This window comes from Apiospora phragmitis (assembly GCF_038363925.1).
Source record: "Apiospora phragmitis strain CBS 135458 chromosome Unknown utg000010l:1.0-9815664.0:1.0-9183399.0, whole genome shotgun sequence".
NCBI lineage: Eukaryota > Fungi > Ascomycota > Sordariomycetes > Amphisphaeriales > Apiosporaceae > Apiospora > Apiospora phragmitis.
In genome coordinates this window covers 2,777,901-2,791,723 of record NW_027117409.1, presented here as the reverse complement: position 1 = coordinate 2,791,723, position 13,823 = coordinate 2,777,901, and the positions used below count along the sequence as shown (strand labels likewise).

The window sequence follows — 13,823 nt, the reverse complement described above, 5'->3', positions numbered from 1 at the left end:
ATTTGTATGGCAGACTTGGTTTCGCTTGGGGTTACTTACATAGACACAAATGGTGTCGTTGGGCTTGTTGCTTGCTCTAGCAGACCTGAGAAAGACACAGGTAAACAAAGATGTACGGCAGCGTTATGAACGACGGGTCTTTTCACCAAGGAATTTTGCACATGATTTGAACTCTTGCGCCATTCAAAACTATTCCCAGATAAAAGTAAGGAAACGGAACTACCTACTATGTTTGTCGTGTAGGTGTCAGTACGTTTTGCAGATAAACGTGACTCGAATTCTGGTGAGGTATATCGTCATGTCTTAACTGCCATCTAATATTCTATCTAGACGGCAGTCCAACAGCTGCTTCGCACCCCGCAAATTTTGTCTTTCGATTCGCCTGCTCAAGTAAAGCAAAAGAAACTATCTTTTGTTCCTTTCCCCCTAACGCCAGACAAGATGCAATTAAGATGAACCACCACGTTACATACAAGAGAGGACTACCAACGCCGAATCCGTCCATTCCATTTCCCTCGTCATTTGCCACCCCATCTTTAGTTCGCGTGCGAAGAAGCGTGGGGAGAGCTGATGGGAAGTACCGGGTAAAGATGAGAAAACCAGGAGAAGCTAGTGGCCCTATTGCTGCTGCATGGCTCTCTGCCTCTCGCGCTCGACCTCGTAGCTGAAGTCGAAGTATCCCTTGTCGAAGTGGTGGACGCGCACGTAGCCGTCCTCACCTCCACTGGCGTAGCTCTTGCCGGTGGGGTCGGCGGCGACTGTGTTGAGGGGACCGAAGTGACCACGGACACGGCCAATCTCGTCCTCGAAGATCTTGTGGTGAAACGAGCCTCGAATTTACCCTGTCGCGCGGCGGTAGTGGTGACATCCATGGCGGCCTGGCCGCCACCCAGAATCACGTAGTCCTTCTTCGGGGTCATGGTGGCACTGTTCAGGGGTGTGTCGGAGGGGTAGGTCTTGAGGACTTCCAGGTCGCGGGCGGCGACCAACTTGGCCGTCTTGTCTTTGGAAGCGGTGATGAAGTAGGTGCGGTCGTTTGACCACTGGAGGTCGGTAAGTTGCATGTTGAGGTCGTGGATAGGGAGGTTCTCCAACTGCTCGCCGGTCTAGATTGGTGGATTTTGTCAGTCATGCGACACATAAGGAACTTGTTCAGTCGGGAAATAGGAATGGCGTACCTTGGCGTCATATTGGCTAACACTGCCATCCTCGTGGCCAGCGATGATGTACTTGTTCATGTAGCTCCAGCCAGCCACGGTCGCCTTGCTCTCGTCGCAGACGATGGTGAGCTCCTTCTCGTCGCTCTGCTCGCCGTCGATGTCGGGGTTGATGTTGAGGACGACGATGGAGCCCAGGTGACCCATGCGCTTCTCGGTGACGCCCAGCAGCTGGGTGCCCTCCTCGTTGAACTCGACGCGCTTGACGGCGGTGGGAACTCCCAGGTCTTGAGCAGGCGGCCGGTCTTGACCTCCCAGAGGCGGATGGTGTTGTCGGCGCTGCCGCTGGCAATCATGGTGGAGTCCGGGTTCACGTCGACGGTCCAGATGGCACCCTGGTGGCCCTTGTAGGTGCCCAGGCGCTCGCCATTGTGGCTGAACCAGACGCAAATATGCTGATCCTTGGCGACGGAGAAGAGGAGGTCGCCGTCGCGGTTGAACTTGATCTGCGTCAACGCACGTTCCTGTTATCGCAATATGTTAGCGCCGGCATGACCAGGACGAGAGGAGACTACATAAAATTGCACTGGTTGTGACGTACGTGACCTGAGAGCAATATAGGTCTCATGTTGGCGGTTTATTTGGAGGATTAAATGATCTCCTTGGTGGCAGTTGTCGTGGGGTAGACAGCGAGTTTTCTAGACAAGCAGCAACTTGACTTCAGTGTTGTGCGGGGCAAAAGTTGCAGCCGAGAATCAACCGGCCTTTTATTTTTTGCTTGGGGGGGTATGGGTTGCAGGTGTAAGGAAAAAAGAAATACTTGGCTTTCAATTGAGGGAGTGGGCTGCTCTTTTAATTCGTATCGTGCACTAAACGTAGAAACGGAGTTACCTCGATACCTTCGTCAACTCTCTACGCAGTGCATGATATTGGCCTGAGTCACACACAGAGAGACAAAAGGATTCGTCAATAACCATAGACTCATACTGGAACCTAGATATCCCCAAATACTAAGTCCAGAACCAACAACACCGGAGATGTTGAAGACGAACCATCTCATACTCGTCGCCATCCTATCCTAACCTCAGGTCCATAAGTACATACTGTATCAACCAGCGTACTACTATCCAAACGGCTCGTATTTTACTAAAATATCCTATGGATTGCCTGAGTCATACAGGAATGCAGTAGACCTGGCGCTAAGTGTGATGAATCTCGGCTATATTCTCCGCTGCCGCGTAAAGGTTCGTGAGTGTAAACCAGAATGGTGTAGGTATGCATGCGTGTGCATGGTTTCGTTTCATCCAAGTCCCAGCCAAAAAACATGGTGCCGTTGCTAAGAAATGGAATGCCGACGAACGTCCGGCAAAGTGGCCTCTTGAGCAATCTATATGCTAGTAATGCAGGTCTATCGACATGAATTGAATGATTCTGTATACTCTTGACAGCTACATAGCTTAGCCATAAATCTAGATCCCATACCATTGCTGCGATAATCGCAGAGTCCTGTTGAGTCCCGTTGAAACAATACTCGCTCTTCCCCCTCCCTTTCTTTCTCCTCGAGGTTACTGTGTGGCATCGCCAAATACTTCGCCTTCTGTCTGGCCACCTTCATTACGCTGACAGTTGAAACCAGGCGTGTGCAGCCACCAATCATATGTACTTTTGGATTTTAACTGTTGCTGCCACCCGCCAACCTGTCCTCTGTTCCCAAGACTCAGCTACATTGCATACCCGCGCCAGCTGACTCACCCAGCAGCTTGCAGGAAGGATTCCCTAGGCTTGAGTCACCAGAAACTGAAGCTGAAGCCTCCTTTGCAGCCTGAGCTGACATGACACTATCGATTAGCCTTCGTCATGGCCCGTCTCCAGGCGCAGCGACAGCTACGGCATTCACACGTATGCTCATGCGTCCACGTCTAGGCGTTCGCGTGTGCGGCTCTCGACAAACTTTTTCGACGGCGCAAGCTCCGACTCCGACTCACGGCGCGCCTGCCCACAGCACCAGTAGTGGCCCTCCTAACTCCGGACCCCATGAATTTCAGCACCAGCTTCCTCTTCCGGTAACTCAGCAATCTTACGACCCTCGTGCTCTTTTTTCCACCTCGCCCGCTCCCAATTGTTTAACAGTAACAACGCCTTTTTCATCTTCATCCTCTTGTGCCAGTTCGTCATTGCATGGTTGGACTCAGACTCGGTCTCGCCCTCTCTGCAGTGCCACGACCCTGCCATTACGGGCCCAGACCTTACCCTTCGACTCCCCTGTACCCCGCCGACTTTTCTCGGCGTCGAACTACCCCACCATGACTGCCATGAAGCTTGATGGCAACGCCATCGCGAAGAAGATTCGCGAGAGACTGGCTGGTGAGGTTGCCAAGAAGCAGGAGATCAACCCGAGGTATAAGCCATGCCTCAAGATCATCCAAGGTTTGTCGCAATCCCCACCCTTTGTCTGCGACCGCGCGCGCACTGGCTAACAGCAATTGCAATCAGTCGGTGATCGATCGGACTCTAGTACGTAATGTGATTCCGCTCGACCGTACATATGCCACGACCCATTGGGGATACACACTAACAGGCCATAGCCACTTATGTTCGCATGAAGCTTAAGGCTGCTGAGGAGGTGAGTCTCGTGTTGTGCTGATCTCTTTGATGCCACTTATATTGACTCTGGTTTGACCTCAGGCGAACATTAGCTGTGAGCTTTTGCACTTTCCCGAGCCCATCACTGAGTCCGAGCTTCTCGCAAAGCTCCATGCCCTCAACAATGACGGTGCAGTCCACGGTATCCTGGTCCAGCTCCCAGTGCCCAAGCACATCGATGAATACCGTATCACATCGGCTGTCGCAGATAAGAAAGATGTCGACGGCTTTGGTGTCACCAACATCGGCGAGCTTGCCAAGAAAGGTGGCCACCCCTATTTCATTCCCTGTACCCCCAAGGGTGTCATGGTGTTGCTTGAAGAAGCCGGTGTCGAGATTGCGGGTAAGCATGCTGTCGTCTTGGGCCGCAGCGATATTGTCGGTAGCCCTGTGAGCTATCTGCTCAAGAACGCCGATGCCACCGTTACCGTGTGTCATTCCAAGACCAAGAATATCGAAGAGCACGTCAAGTTGGCAGATATTGTCGTCGCTGCTATTGGCAAGCCCCACTTCGTGAAGGGAGAGTGGCTCAAGCCTGGAGCTGTCGTTATCGATGTTGGAACCAACTTCATTCCCGACTCTACCAAGAAATCTGGCCAGAGGCTCGTGGGCGATGTCGACTACGAGACTGCGGCAGAAGTTGCTTCCGCCATAACCCCGGTCCCCGGCGGTGTAGGACCTATGACAGTTGCCATGCTGATGCAGAACGTTGTGGACTCTACAACAATGTCTTTCGACAAACTCAAGCAGAGGCGCATTGACCTGTTGCCCTTGAAGCTCCAGACACCAGTCCCCTCCGATATTGACGTGTCCAAGGCACAAATCCCCAAGGAAATTACTTTGGTTGCACAAGAGGTCGGGATTGCCCGTCATGAGCTGGAGCCTTATGGTTCATACAAGGCCAAGGTCGATCTTAGCCTACTAAAAAGACTATCGCACCGCCGCAATGGCCGTTACGTTGTGGTCACGGGCATTACACCAACTCCCTTGGGCGAGGGAAGTCTACTACCACTATGGGTCTCGCGCAGGCTCTTGGTGCTCATCTGGGTCGTCTGACCTTTGCAAACGTCAGGCAACCTAGTCAAGGGCCTACGTTTGGCATCAAGGGTGGTGCTGCCGGTGGAGGTTATAGTCAGGTCATACCCATGGATGAATTCAACTTGCATCTGACGGGCGATATCCACGCCATTACTGCAGCAAACAATCTCTTGGCCGCTGCCATTGACACGCGCATTTTCCACGAGAACACTCAGAAGGATCGCGCATTGTTTAACAGATTGACGCCCCAAGGCGAATTTGCACCCGTCATGTTCCGCCGCCTGAAGAAACTGGGTATTGACAAGACATCTCCCGCTGACTTGACCGACGATGAGATCCGCCGCTTTGCTCGCCTGGACATCGATCCTGAGACTATTACATGGAAGCGTGTATTAGACGTCAATGATCGTCACCTCCGCGGCGTTACAGTGGGCACTGCGCCCACCGAGAAAGGCCAGACCCGTGAGACTGGGTTTGATATCTCGGTTGCCAGTGAGTGTATGGCTATTCTTGCCATGAGCACTGATTTGGCCGACATGCGTGAGCGCCTTGGCCGTATGGTTGTGGCTTCTTCGCGATCTGGTGATCCGGTCACCTGTGACGATATTGGCGTTGGTGGAGCGTTGACTACATTGATGAAGGATGCCATCAAGCCAAACCTTATGCAGACCCTAGAAGGGACACCCGTTTTCGTCCACGCCGGACCATTCGCGAACATCTCGATAGGAACAGCTCCATTATTGCCGATAGACTGGCACTCAAGCTTACCGGTACCGAACCAGACGAAGACCACAACGCTAAGGCTGGCTTCACAGTCACCGAGGCCGGGTTTGATTTCACCATGGGTGGTGAGCGGTTCTTCAACATCAAGTGTCGTGCTTCGGGTCTTGTGCCTGATACCGTCGTGATTGTGGCGACTGTCAGAGCCCTGAAGGTGCATGGCAATGGACCCCCTATTACGCCAGGGAAGCCCCTTGATCCCGTTTACAAGCAGGAGAACGTGGAGCTCCTACGCAAGGGCTGCATCAACCTTGCTAAGCATATCCAGAATGCTAAGGAGTATGGTGTTCCAGTGGTGGTAGCTATTAACAAATTTTCCACGGATACTGATGCTGAGATTGCTGTCATCCGTGAGGAGGCGATCAAGGCTGGTGCCGAAGACGCGATCCTTGCGGACCACTGGGCTCAAGGTGGTGCGGGCGCCGTTGAGCTTGCCAAGGGTGTCATTGCAGCATGCGAGAAGCCGAAGGACTTCAAGTTCTTATACGACCTCGACGGTACTGTGCAACACAGAATGGAGGCTATTTGCCAAAAGATGTACGGTGCCGCTAGTGTCAACTTTGAGGAGCTGGCGCAGAAGAAGGTGGACACTTACACCAAACAAGGATTTGGGAACCTGCCCATCTGCGTAGCCAAGACGCAATACTCACTCAGCCACGATCCGGAACTCAAGGGAGCTCCTACTGGCTTCAAAGTACCTATCAGGGATGTGCGCATGGCGGCTGGCGCTGGGTATCTCTACGCGCTCGCTGCGGATATCCAGACGATCCCCGGCTTGCCTACTGCACCCGGATATCTCAAGGTGGATGTAGATGTAGAGACTGGCGAGGTGGAGGGCTTGTTCTAGATTTTTAGATCAGGATTTATAGAAATGAGAGTAGGGGATACGGCGTCCCAAATGTAGCTTCAACATGGAATGAATAAATAGGAGGAGGGGCGCAACAGGAATTTGGCTTAGAATTTAAGATACCTTCAACGGCTAGTAGATAATTGACGAATTACATACCAGACCCCGTTCCACTATCTGGTATTATTACCTGTTCTTGTTCCGATATACGATCACTATAGTGGCCGAATTTGGAAATGAGCCCAATCCTAGCACCAGTAGACCAAAACCCCCTTTTCTTCCAGTGACTGGTGACAGTATAGCCGGCAATAGAAAAGGGGTCAGCTCTACTAATCTAAAAGAAAGCCATGGTTCCATACGTAGGCAAGACGGACGGATAGTGTATGAAGATTAAATTTTGTATTGTTCTCCATGAAAGATTCGCTTGGCTTCTTGATGCTCCTAGATTATAATGTAAGGAGTCATCTATGTTCGATACGTAAGTAGGTATTGGTAAAGTCAGTGGACTAAAGTCTGCGCAAGGACCACTTTCAGCCGATTTCATCATATTCACCACCTCCTTTCAAGCAACAACAACGCATTTAAATAAGCAGTATATACGTTAAATTTACGTGCATTCTACTCTTAATTGAATGTAGTTTGATAGTGACTATACCAGCCTTTTGCGCGAAGTACAGCACGTACGCGACGAGGGATCGATCGAAGGAGCCTCCATATGAGCTCCGGATCTAGTTCTGCCCACGCACGCTTAACTACCTCCTTCGCATACGCCTCGTGAGGGATATTTTCCTTCAAATATTGGGATTCAGGCCTCGATTTTATAGATATTCTGCTTGAGAGCCTTCCACACCTGTTCAATGGGGTTCAAATCGGGTGAATGAGCAGGCCATTAGATCGTCCAGATGCCTTTCGATTCCAGGAACTCCTTCACGGGGTTGGATCGATATATACGCGTGTTATCCTGCATAAAAGGGTCCCCCGGCTCATAGAAAGGAAGTAAACCGGCCTCTAGGACCTCCATATACCGGGCAGAAGTGAAGCCGCCGCCTGGAGAGTCAGGATCACCCCTGCAGAAGATGAGGGGGGAGGTCCCGGCCTCTCCAGCCCTCTGCCACACCATTGCCCCCAGCATAAGGGAGATTCGAGGCCTGGAATGACCGGTAGGGCTGATGAGGTCCTTCCTGTAACGTTTTGTGCTAAATCGGAACACCCAGCGGCCTGGTGTGAGGTACGTTCTGGATCGTACATTCGTCCGAAAAGAAGCAAAGCATGAGCTGTTCCAAGCGCTCCGGGGAGGACCAATAACGGCAGAAAGCGAGCCTCTCTTTAGCGTCTTCCTTCGTCAAGAGGATGCGCTTCGCAGCGCGCCAATGGCCGATTTTCCTTTTACGTAGACTGCGACGTGCGGTCCGGGAAGAGTAGGAGCGTGGTCTCGACCCTAGCATAACATTCATGTTAATACAGAGCTCCCTCTAGGTCGCACGCGGCTTCCGGCGCACCAGTTAAAATAGATAGCGTTCTTGCCGCTTCGATAATCTATTAGGACGACCAGATCTCTTCTTTATCCTAGGTGATTTGCGCTCAATAAAACGCTTCACAAGGTTAGTAATGGTTACGGCGCGTCGCGTGTTAAACGCGTCTGTAATAACCGTCTATCGCACACCGGCAATTGAGAGCGCGGTAATAGCCGTAACAGCCTCGGAACTGAACTCGCCGTTTGGCTTGCGATTTGCCGTTAAAATGCGACCGAGTTCATGTAAATCCATGATGTTGTGATGCAGTTATAGTAAAAGGAAGTAAAAAGAGTATTAGATATGTTGGGTTGAGATTCGTGTTGCTGATGGTCCTTGCGCAGACTTTAGTCCACTGATTTTTACCAAGCACGCTGACTGTAAACATTTTCTCAAATAAGTCACTTCGTCCTCCCTCTCCTCCTAAACTTCCTGTTTGCTCTTTGGGGTATATCTACGATTCTCTTTGCTCTCTGCATTCCCTTCCCATGCTTTCCCGCTATCCTGCGCCAATCAAAACACGCGACACTCGATAAAAAATCATGGGGGCTCTTTTTGACCCCCCCGGTAGCCAGAATTATATGCTCAGGGTCTTACGACGGTTGCTCTACAGAAGGCTTGGGGGTGTCATGGCTCGGGGCTGGTGGTGATGCTGATGTTGACACTGGGGCTTGCAGTGGCGTTAAGGAGTTTGGTACTGGTGAGGTTGCTGCCCCTGGTGCCGCTGCCGGTGTTGGTGCGGGCTCGAGAGGTTGTGATATCGAGGTTTGCGGTGAGATTGTCGCCTCTTGCGATGGTGCTGGTGCCGGAGCCTGCTGTACCGGAGCCTGCTGTACCGGAGCCTGCTGTACCGGAGCCTGCTGTACCGGAGCCTGCTGTACCACTGCTCGCGGCGTTGCTACTGGCGGCGCTGTTGCAGGCGCTTGTGGTGCAGGCGCTTGTGGTACTGGCGCTTGTGGTGCTTGCGGTGCCGGAGCTTGCTGTACCATTGCTTGTGGTGCCGGAGCCTGCTGTACCGGTGCCTGCGGTGGTACGACTTGCGGCGCTTGTGGTGCTGGCGCTTGTGGTGCCGGAGCCTGCTGTACCGGTGCTTGTGGTATTTGCGGTGCCGGAGCCTGCTGTACCGGTGCTTGCGGCGCTGCTACTGGCGGCACTGTTGCTGGCTCTTGCGGGGCTGAAGCTTGCGGAACTTGTGTGACTGGAGACGGACGTTGTGCCGGGACATTGGGTTGAGTGCTTGCTTGGGAAGTATCCGGTGGTGCTGTTGCAAGCCTCTTATGTTCCCGTTGTTCTGCGACTCCGTGGCCCGGTCCGTCGACACTATCTACCGTTCGCTTCGTGCCGGTAATCGCCTCTATCGCGCCGGCGCTAGGGGTCGTCGTTGGTGCTGGAGCGGGACTGGATGGCTTCCCAGTGCTGAAACCGGGCAACGAGTGGCCCAGAACGGGGGGCACTTGCGGTGCTATTTGGGGCATGCGCCGGCACAGGTCTAGCAGCCTGGGCACCCGGCGCGGGTGTACTCACGGTAGAGGCTTGTGCTGTTGTTGTAGGCACGGTCGCCCCCGCGCTTGTGCTAGTCGTAGTATTAGGTGAAACACGACTATTTGTAGTTGCAGGTGCGGAACCCATTGATGTTGGTGCCGGGGTAGGCAGTGCCGGGTCCTTCCGAGCTACAGATGGGCGTGCCACAGAAACAGCACCTGGCCGTGCAATCCCTATCTTTGAGGGTCGGGCAACCGATAATCCCGGACGGCTGGGCTGTGGTATGGCTGCCTTAGACGCCGACGAATTGTTCACGGCGGGTGGCGGGCTTGTATGGGTGGCCGCTGGAGGGCGACCGCTCACATTGTGCGTGGTCACGCTTTGGCCTGTGGAAGTCACAGTCGTTATGGCAGGAGGAAGAGGTGCCGGCGATGCAGATTGAATTTTGTGAGCAGACCCTTCTTGGGTAGACCGTGCAGGTTGTATGCTGGGAGATGCAGCAGAGGTTTGAAGGCCATGGTTCTTGCGCACTTCAGTTATGATCTTGTGCACATTTTCCACAATCAACCTATCGGCATCTTCCCAGCCTGGCATAACATCTTGATGCGGTAGCCCTTGAGCACGGTTGATTGCTGTATCAACAATGGTTTCGGCATGCTCGGTCCTCTTTCTAAAGGCGGCAAGAATCGGGACACGGAACAGCTTGATTCTGGCTTGAATATTTGCCTCGAGGGAGGATGAGGTTGCTGTTGTTGGCGCCTTGGCTACACCTGGAGAGGCTGCTGGTGCAAGCGAGGGTTGTCTCCCCGGTGCCGCGGGTGCGGTAGGCGCAGCAGTCGCAGCCGCAGTCGCAGCAGTTCGTGCTTGGTTTTGGGCATCCCTGATCTTACCCTGCACTGCATTGACAAGAGTCGTCTCAACTGCTTCGAATCCAGGCAGTGTCTCTGCTGCGGGAACCCCAAGAGCACGATTGATGGACGAGTCAATAATCTGTTCGGCCTTCGCTGCATCTGTACTCTTGCTAATAGTAGTCATGATCTGTTTCTTCCACTCTGCAACGACTTTCTGAACTTCAGCCGATAATGGAACTCTCGAGCTTGTCCCATTTGCACCAAGAGAGGTGGTATTTTGACTGGCCTGGGTCGTATAGGTAGCATTAGCTGGCACAGAAGGGATATGGGATGTCTGCGGATTGTAATTGGTGTTTTCAGTCTTGGGCAGCGGGTTCGCCGGCGGCGTTGGTCTTGCATAAGGAGAATTATAAACTCCTTGCTGCTGGGGGCCGGGCTGCCTTGCCATAGCCAGATTTGGTGCAGCAGTCGTTGTGACGGGGGCGTGGTTATGGGACTGCGCAGGGTACGACTGATGCGCTGTCGGCGTGCTCTGGTTCACAGGGTTGGGAGCATTGTGTGAAGGAGTATGGTAACCGTTCTGATGCTGATTGCCACCCGTATAGCCTTGCCCTGGGAGACTGTGGGCGTAGTGCATTCCCCCCTGCTGCATGTAATTAGAGCCCTGGTAGTAATGTTGTTGATGGGCCATTTGATGCGGTTGCATCGAAGGTGGGCCAAGCGAGCGTTCTGGGGTAGTGGCCTTTCGTTTCTTTCCTGCGTCGAGTTCGACTCCAGGCACACGGGACCACAAACCTGTCTGGTCGTCCTTCTTGAAAGCGTCGTTGCCTAACAGATTGTGCCGAACAGAGCTCTCCCAGCCTTTAGTCTCTGCATGGAAATAGAACCAGGGGTACTTGGCGGTGATTCTCTTGTAGATTTGCTTGAGATGCAGGCCCTCGACCGGGCCCGCAGTAAGAGCCTCATCAATGAGAACACCATAGTTTTTGCTAGGCTTCTGTAACTGCTCATCGGTGAAGTCTTCTCTGTTGAGTTCCAGAGGGGGCGATTTGGGTCGTACTTTCTTGTCCTTTTTCTCCTTTGCTCGTTTCTCGGCATCAGATCCTTCCTCTCCGTCTTCCTTCTTTCGCTTGGTGTACTTTCGCTTCTCCGGTCTATCTCCGTTCTCCGGTAGGGGGTTTTCCTAGGACGCCCCACGGGTCGTTTGATTTTCTCGCCCAATGGCTCCTGCGGCTGAATCTTCTTTGCGTCTTCGAGCATCTGTTTCTTCAACAACCGCCGCTCTCTCTTGGACATAATACCATCCTTTGGTGGCCGCCCTGGACCCCGCCGTTTGGGAGGAATGGGTAATCCAGCATACTCCGGGGGTATTCCATTATCAAATCTCGGGTCAAGCTCCATGTCATAGCTCGCATCAAGTCCTGCATCGCCTACATCGAGCTCCGTATTCTCGAAGGTAGTATCAAGACCCGTATCAAGCCCCAAATCAAGATCAGCTGAAAGAGCTGTTTGCAACCTTCTCTCGATGCTTTCCTCCTCGTGGTCTTCGAAGGCAGACTCGGCAGACTGCATGACCACATCGCCATCCCGATCTGGCTGGATAACCTGTTGCTCCGGCTCAGCAGATTCGAGAGGTTGTTCAGAAGGTAGTTCAATAGCCATGGCGGTCTCCTCAGCCTCCTCGACCTCAGCATCTTCGGCATCCTCGGCATCCTCAGCGTCGTCAGCGTCGTCGCCGTCGTCTGATCCAGCCGGCGGAGTAGATATGTCTCCCAGATCAGAAAGCTCGTCACTGGTATCATGAAACTTCTCGTGATCTGAATGCTCAAAATCGAAGCTCATCTCTTTGCCTCCAACGGAGTATCGCTTACTCGACGCCTCCTCCTCGTGCAAGTCCTCGCCACCGGTTTTGCCCCGCTCAACGCCGTTGATCACGAACAAAAACCCTACATCTTTGATCTGGAAGCGATCACCGCTGCGAATGGTGACAGGTCCATGTTCTGATCCATAGAAAACATCATCACAGAAGAACCCATTCCTGTGCAAGGATACAGCCTCGAAGACCCCCTTCTTCTCGTTGAATTGGATTTTGAGGTGATTTCTTGAGATTGCCTTTGTTTTCATAGCGATATTGGGGCCTGGTGAAATGGATGCCAACAAATGGTATGTGGGAGGGCGAAGGCTGGACAGTGCCCAAATCGACAGCGGCGACGCCTTCGGTATGCGACACATATTGGCGATTCGATTTTACTATTTCCTCTTGGTCGTTGGCGTCACCTTGCTGTACTGAAGCAGCCGAGCTTGGCCTGCGTCGCCGGACGCGTGGATTACCGTTGTCTTCGCCGTCCGACTCCGGGCCCGCATACCACCTTCTTCACTGACATACGATTTACTGAATTTCCCCCCGGTCCTTCCCAAGAGGCGTCGGGGGTGGCAAGCCCTGTCGTTCGTTCTCCTCAACCCTACGGCGATATCTTTCTTCGCGGTACTCGTCCCTGCGTGCCTGGTCTAGAGCTCTTTGATCGCGGCCAATGATGACGGCATAAGTGGTCATTTGAAAGACACTGTCGGCAAATTCGATCCTTGCGAACGATTCCAACTTCTGGCTGGCACTAGCACTTGCAGAAGCAACGTCTGCACTGCCGGTAAGTGCATCGCTTTCTTGGGTGAAGGACGCTTGGAGGGAAATCTCCGAAGGGGCAATGGCCGTAGGGTAATCGCCCGACAGCTGGGTGTTATTGCCTTGAGGCATGGAGAGGATGAATGCATTTGGGTCAACGCTAGTAATGGAAGCATGCCGCGACATCATTCGCGCGTTAGAGGCAGACCGGGCATTGTAGGCAATGTCGTCGTCGGTGGTTGCGACTGCGGCACGTTCCCGGTCCTTGCCAGTAGTCTGAAGCTTGTCCAGGCCCCTAGCAAGGTTTGCTTTAATCGAACTGAAGTCGGCCATGGGGTTTAATGGCGCAGATGCCGACAGAGGCATGGCAGCTTGGGCGGATTCGGAGAGGTTGGGCAAATCGTGTTCCGCGGCATTGTCTCCGTTAGTGCTCTGGGCCGCCGTGACGGCTGGGGTCGACAACGGACTGACAGTCGGGGGCGAAGGCAATTCGTAGTTTTGCGGGAGAGGCGGGAATTGGGATGAAGGGGCTTGGTTGGGCGGCGCGTAGAAGGGGTCGTCGTCGTCGTTGAGGCCGGATATATCCATCGCATTCACATCTAGAAGAGGAAAAGGCCTAGGCGGGGAGTCAACTTCTGATGTACTTGCAGGAGGCGCGATGCGATCGGCCGTCGCATTGGCACTGAACGAAGTCATCGCTGCTGGATTGGAGCTGCAGCTCGTTCGTCCTTTCCCGTGGCTTGGAGATTGGTTATCGACGAACACCTTCGTTCTTCGGTTCGACCCTCCCTCGCTGTTGCTCTTTGGGGAGGAGGAAATCCAATGATTGGGGGGACAATTAAATGTCGGTCGCGATCAGACAAAAATTCCGATAGAGACATAACGGAAGGTACC

General features: G+C 53.2%; 4 protein-coding genes across 4 annotated transcripts; 1 reads left to right on the top strand and 3 right to left on the bottom strand.

Annotated features, from left to right (window-relative positions):
• Window positions 1-618: 618 nt before the first annotated feature.
• Window positions 619-1,785, bottom strand: PG994_010627 (eukaryotic translation initiation factor 3 subunit I; the record flags this gene model as incomplete). The annotated part of the gene is given in 5 exon segments (XM_066862036.1): window positions 619-830; window positions 842-1,106; window positions 1,179-1,418; window positions 1,469-1,681; window positions 1,759-1,785. The coding sequence occupies 5 exon segments, from the start codon at window positions 1,783-1,785 to the stop codon at window positions 619-621; spliced, it is 957 nt and encodes a 318-aa protein (XP_066711146.1).
• A 1,675-nt stretch (window positions 1,786-3,460) lies between these two features.
• PG994_010626 (formate--tetrahydrofolate ligase-domain-containing protein) lies at window positions 3,461-6,465 on the top strand (the record flags this gene model as incomplete). Its single annotated transcript, XM_066862035.1, has 6 exons — window positions 3,461-3,584; window positions 3,651-3,671; window positions 3,743-3,780; window positions 3,843-4,763; window positions 4,829-5,420; window positions 5,480-6,465. 6 exons carry the CDS (start codon window positions 3,461-3,463, stop codon window positions 6,463-6,465), a joined length of 2,682 nt encoding a protein of 893 aa, XP_066711145.1.
• A 2,104-nt stretch (window positions 6,466-8,569) lies between these two features.
• Window positions 8,570-12,433, bottom strand: PG994_010625 (forkhead domain containing protein; the record flags this gene model as incomplete). The annotated part of the gene is made up of 3 exons (XM_066862034.1): window positions 8,570-9,438; window positions 9,497-11,463; window positions 11,670-12,433. The coding sequence occupies 3 exons, from the start codon at window positions 12,431-12,433 to the stop codon at window positions 8,570-8,572; spliced, it is 3,600 nt and encodes a 1,199-aa protein (XP_066711144.1).
• Window positions 12,434-12,698: 265 nt separating this feature from the next.
• Window positions 12,699-13,625, bottom strand: PG994_010624 (forkhead domain-containing protein; the record flags this gene model as incomplete). The annotated part of the gene is made up of 1 exon (XM_066862033.1): window positions 12,699-13,625. The coding sequence occupies one exon, from the start codon at window positions 13,623-13,625 to the stop codon at window positions 12,699-12,701; it is 927 nt and encodes a 308-aa protein (XP_066711143.1).
• Between the last annotated feature and the right edge of the window lie 198 nt (window positions 13,626-13,823).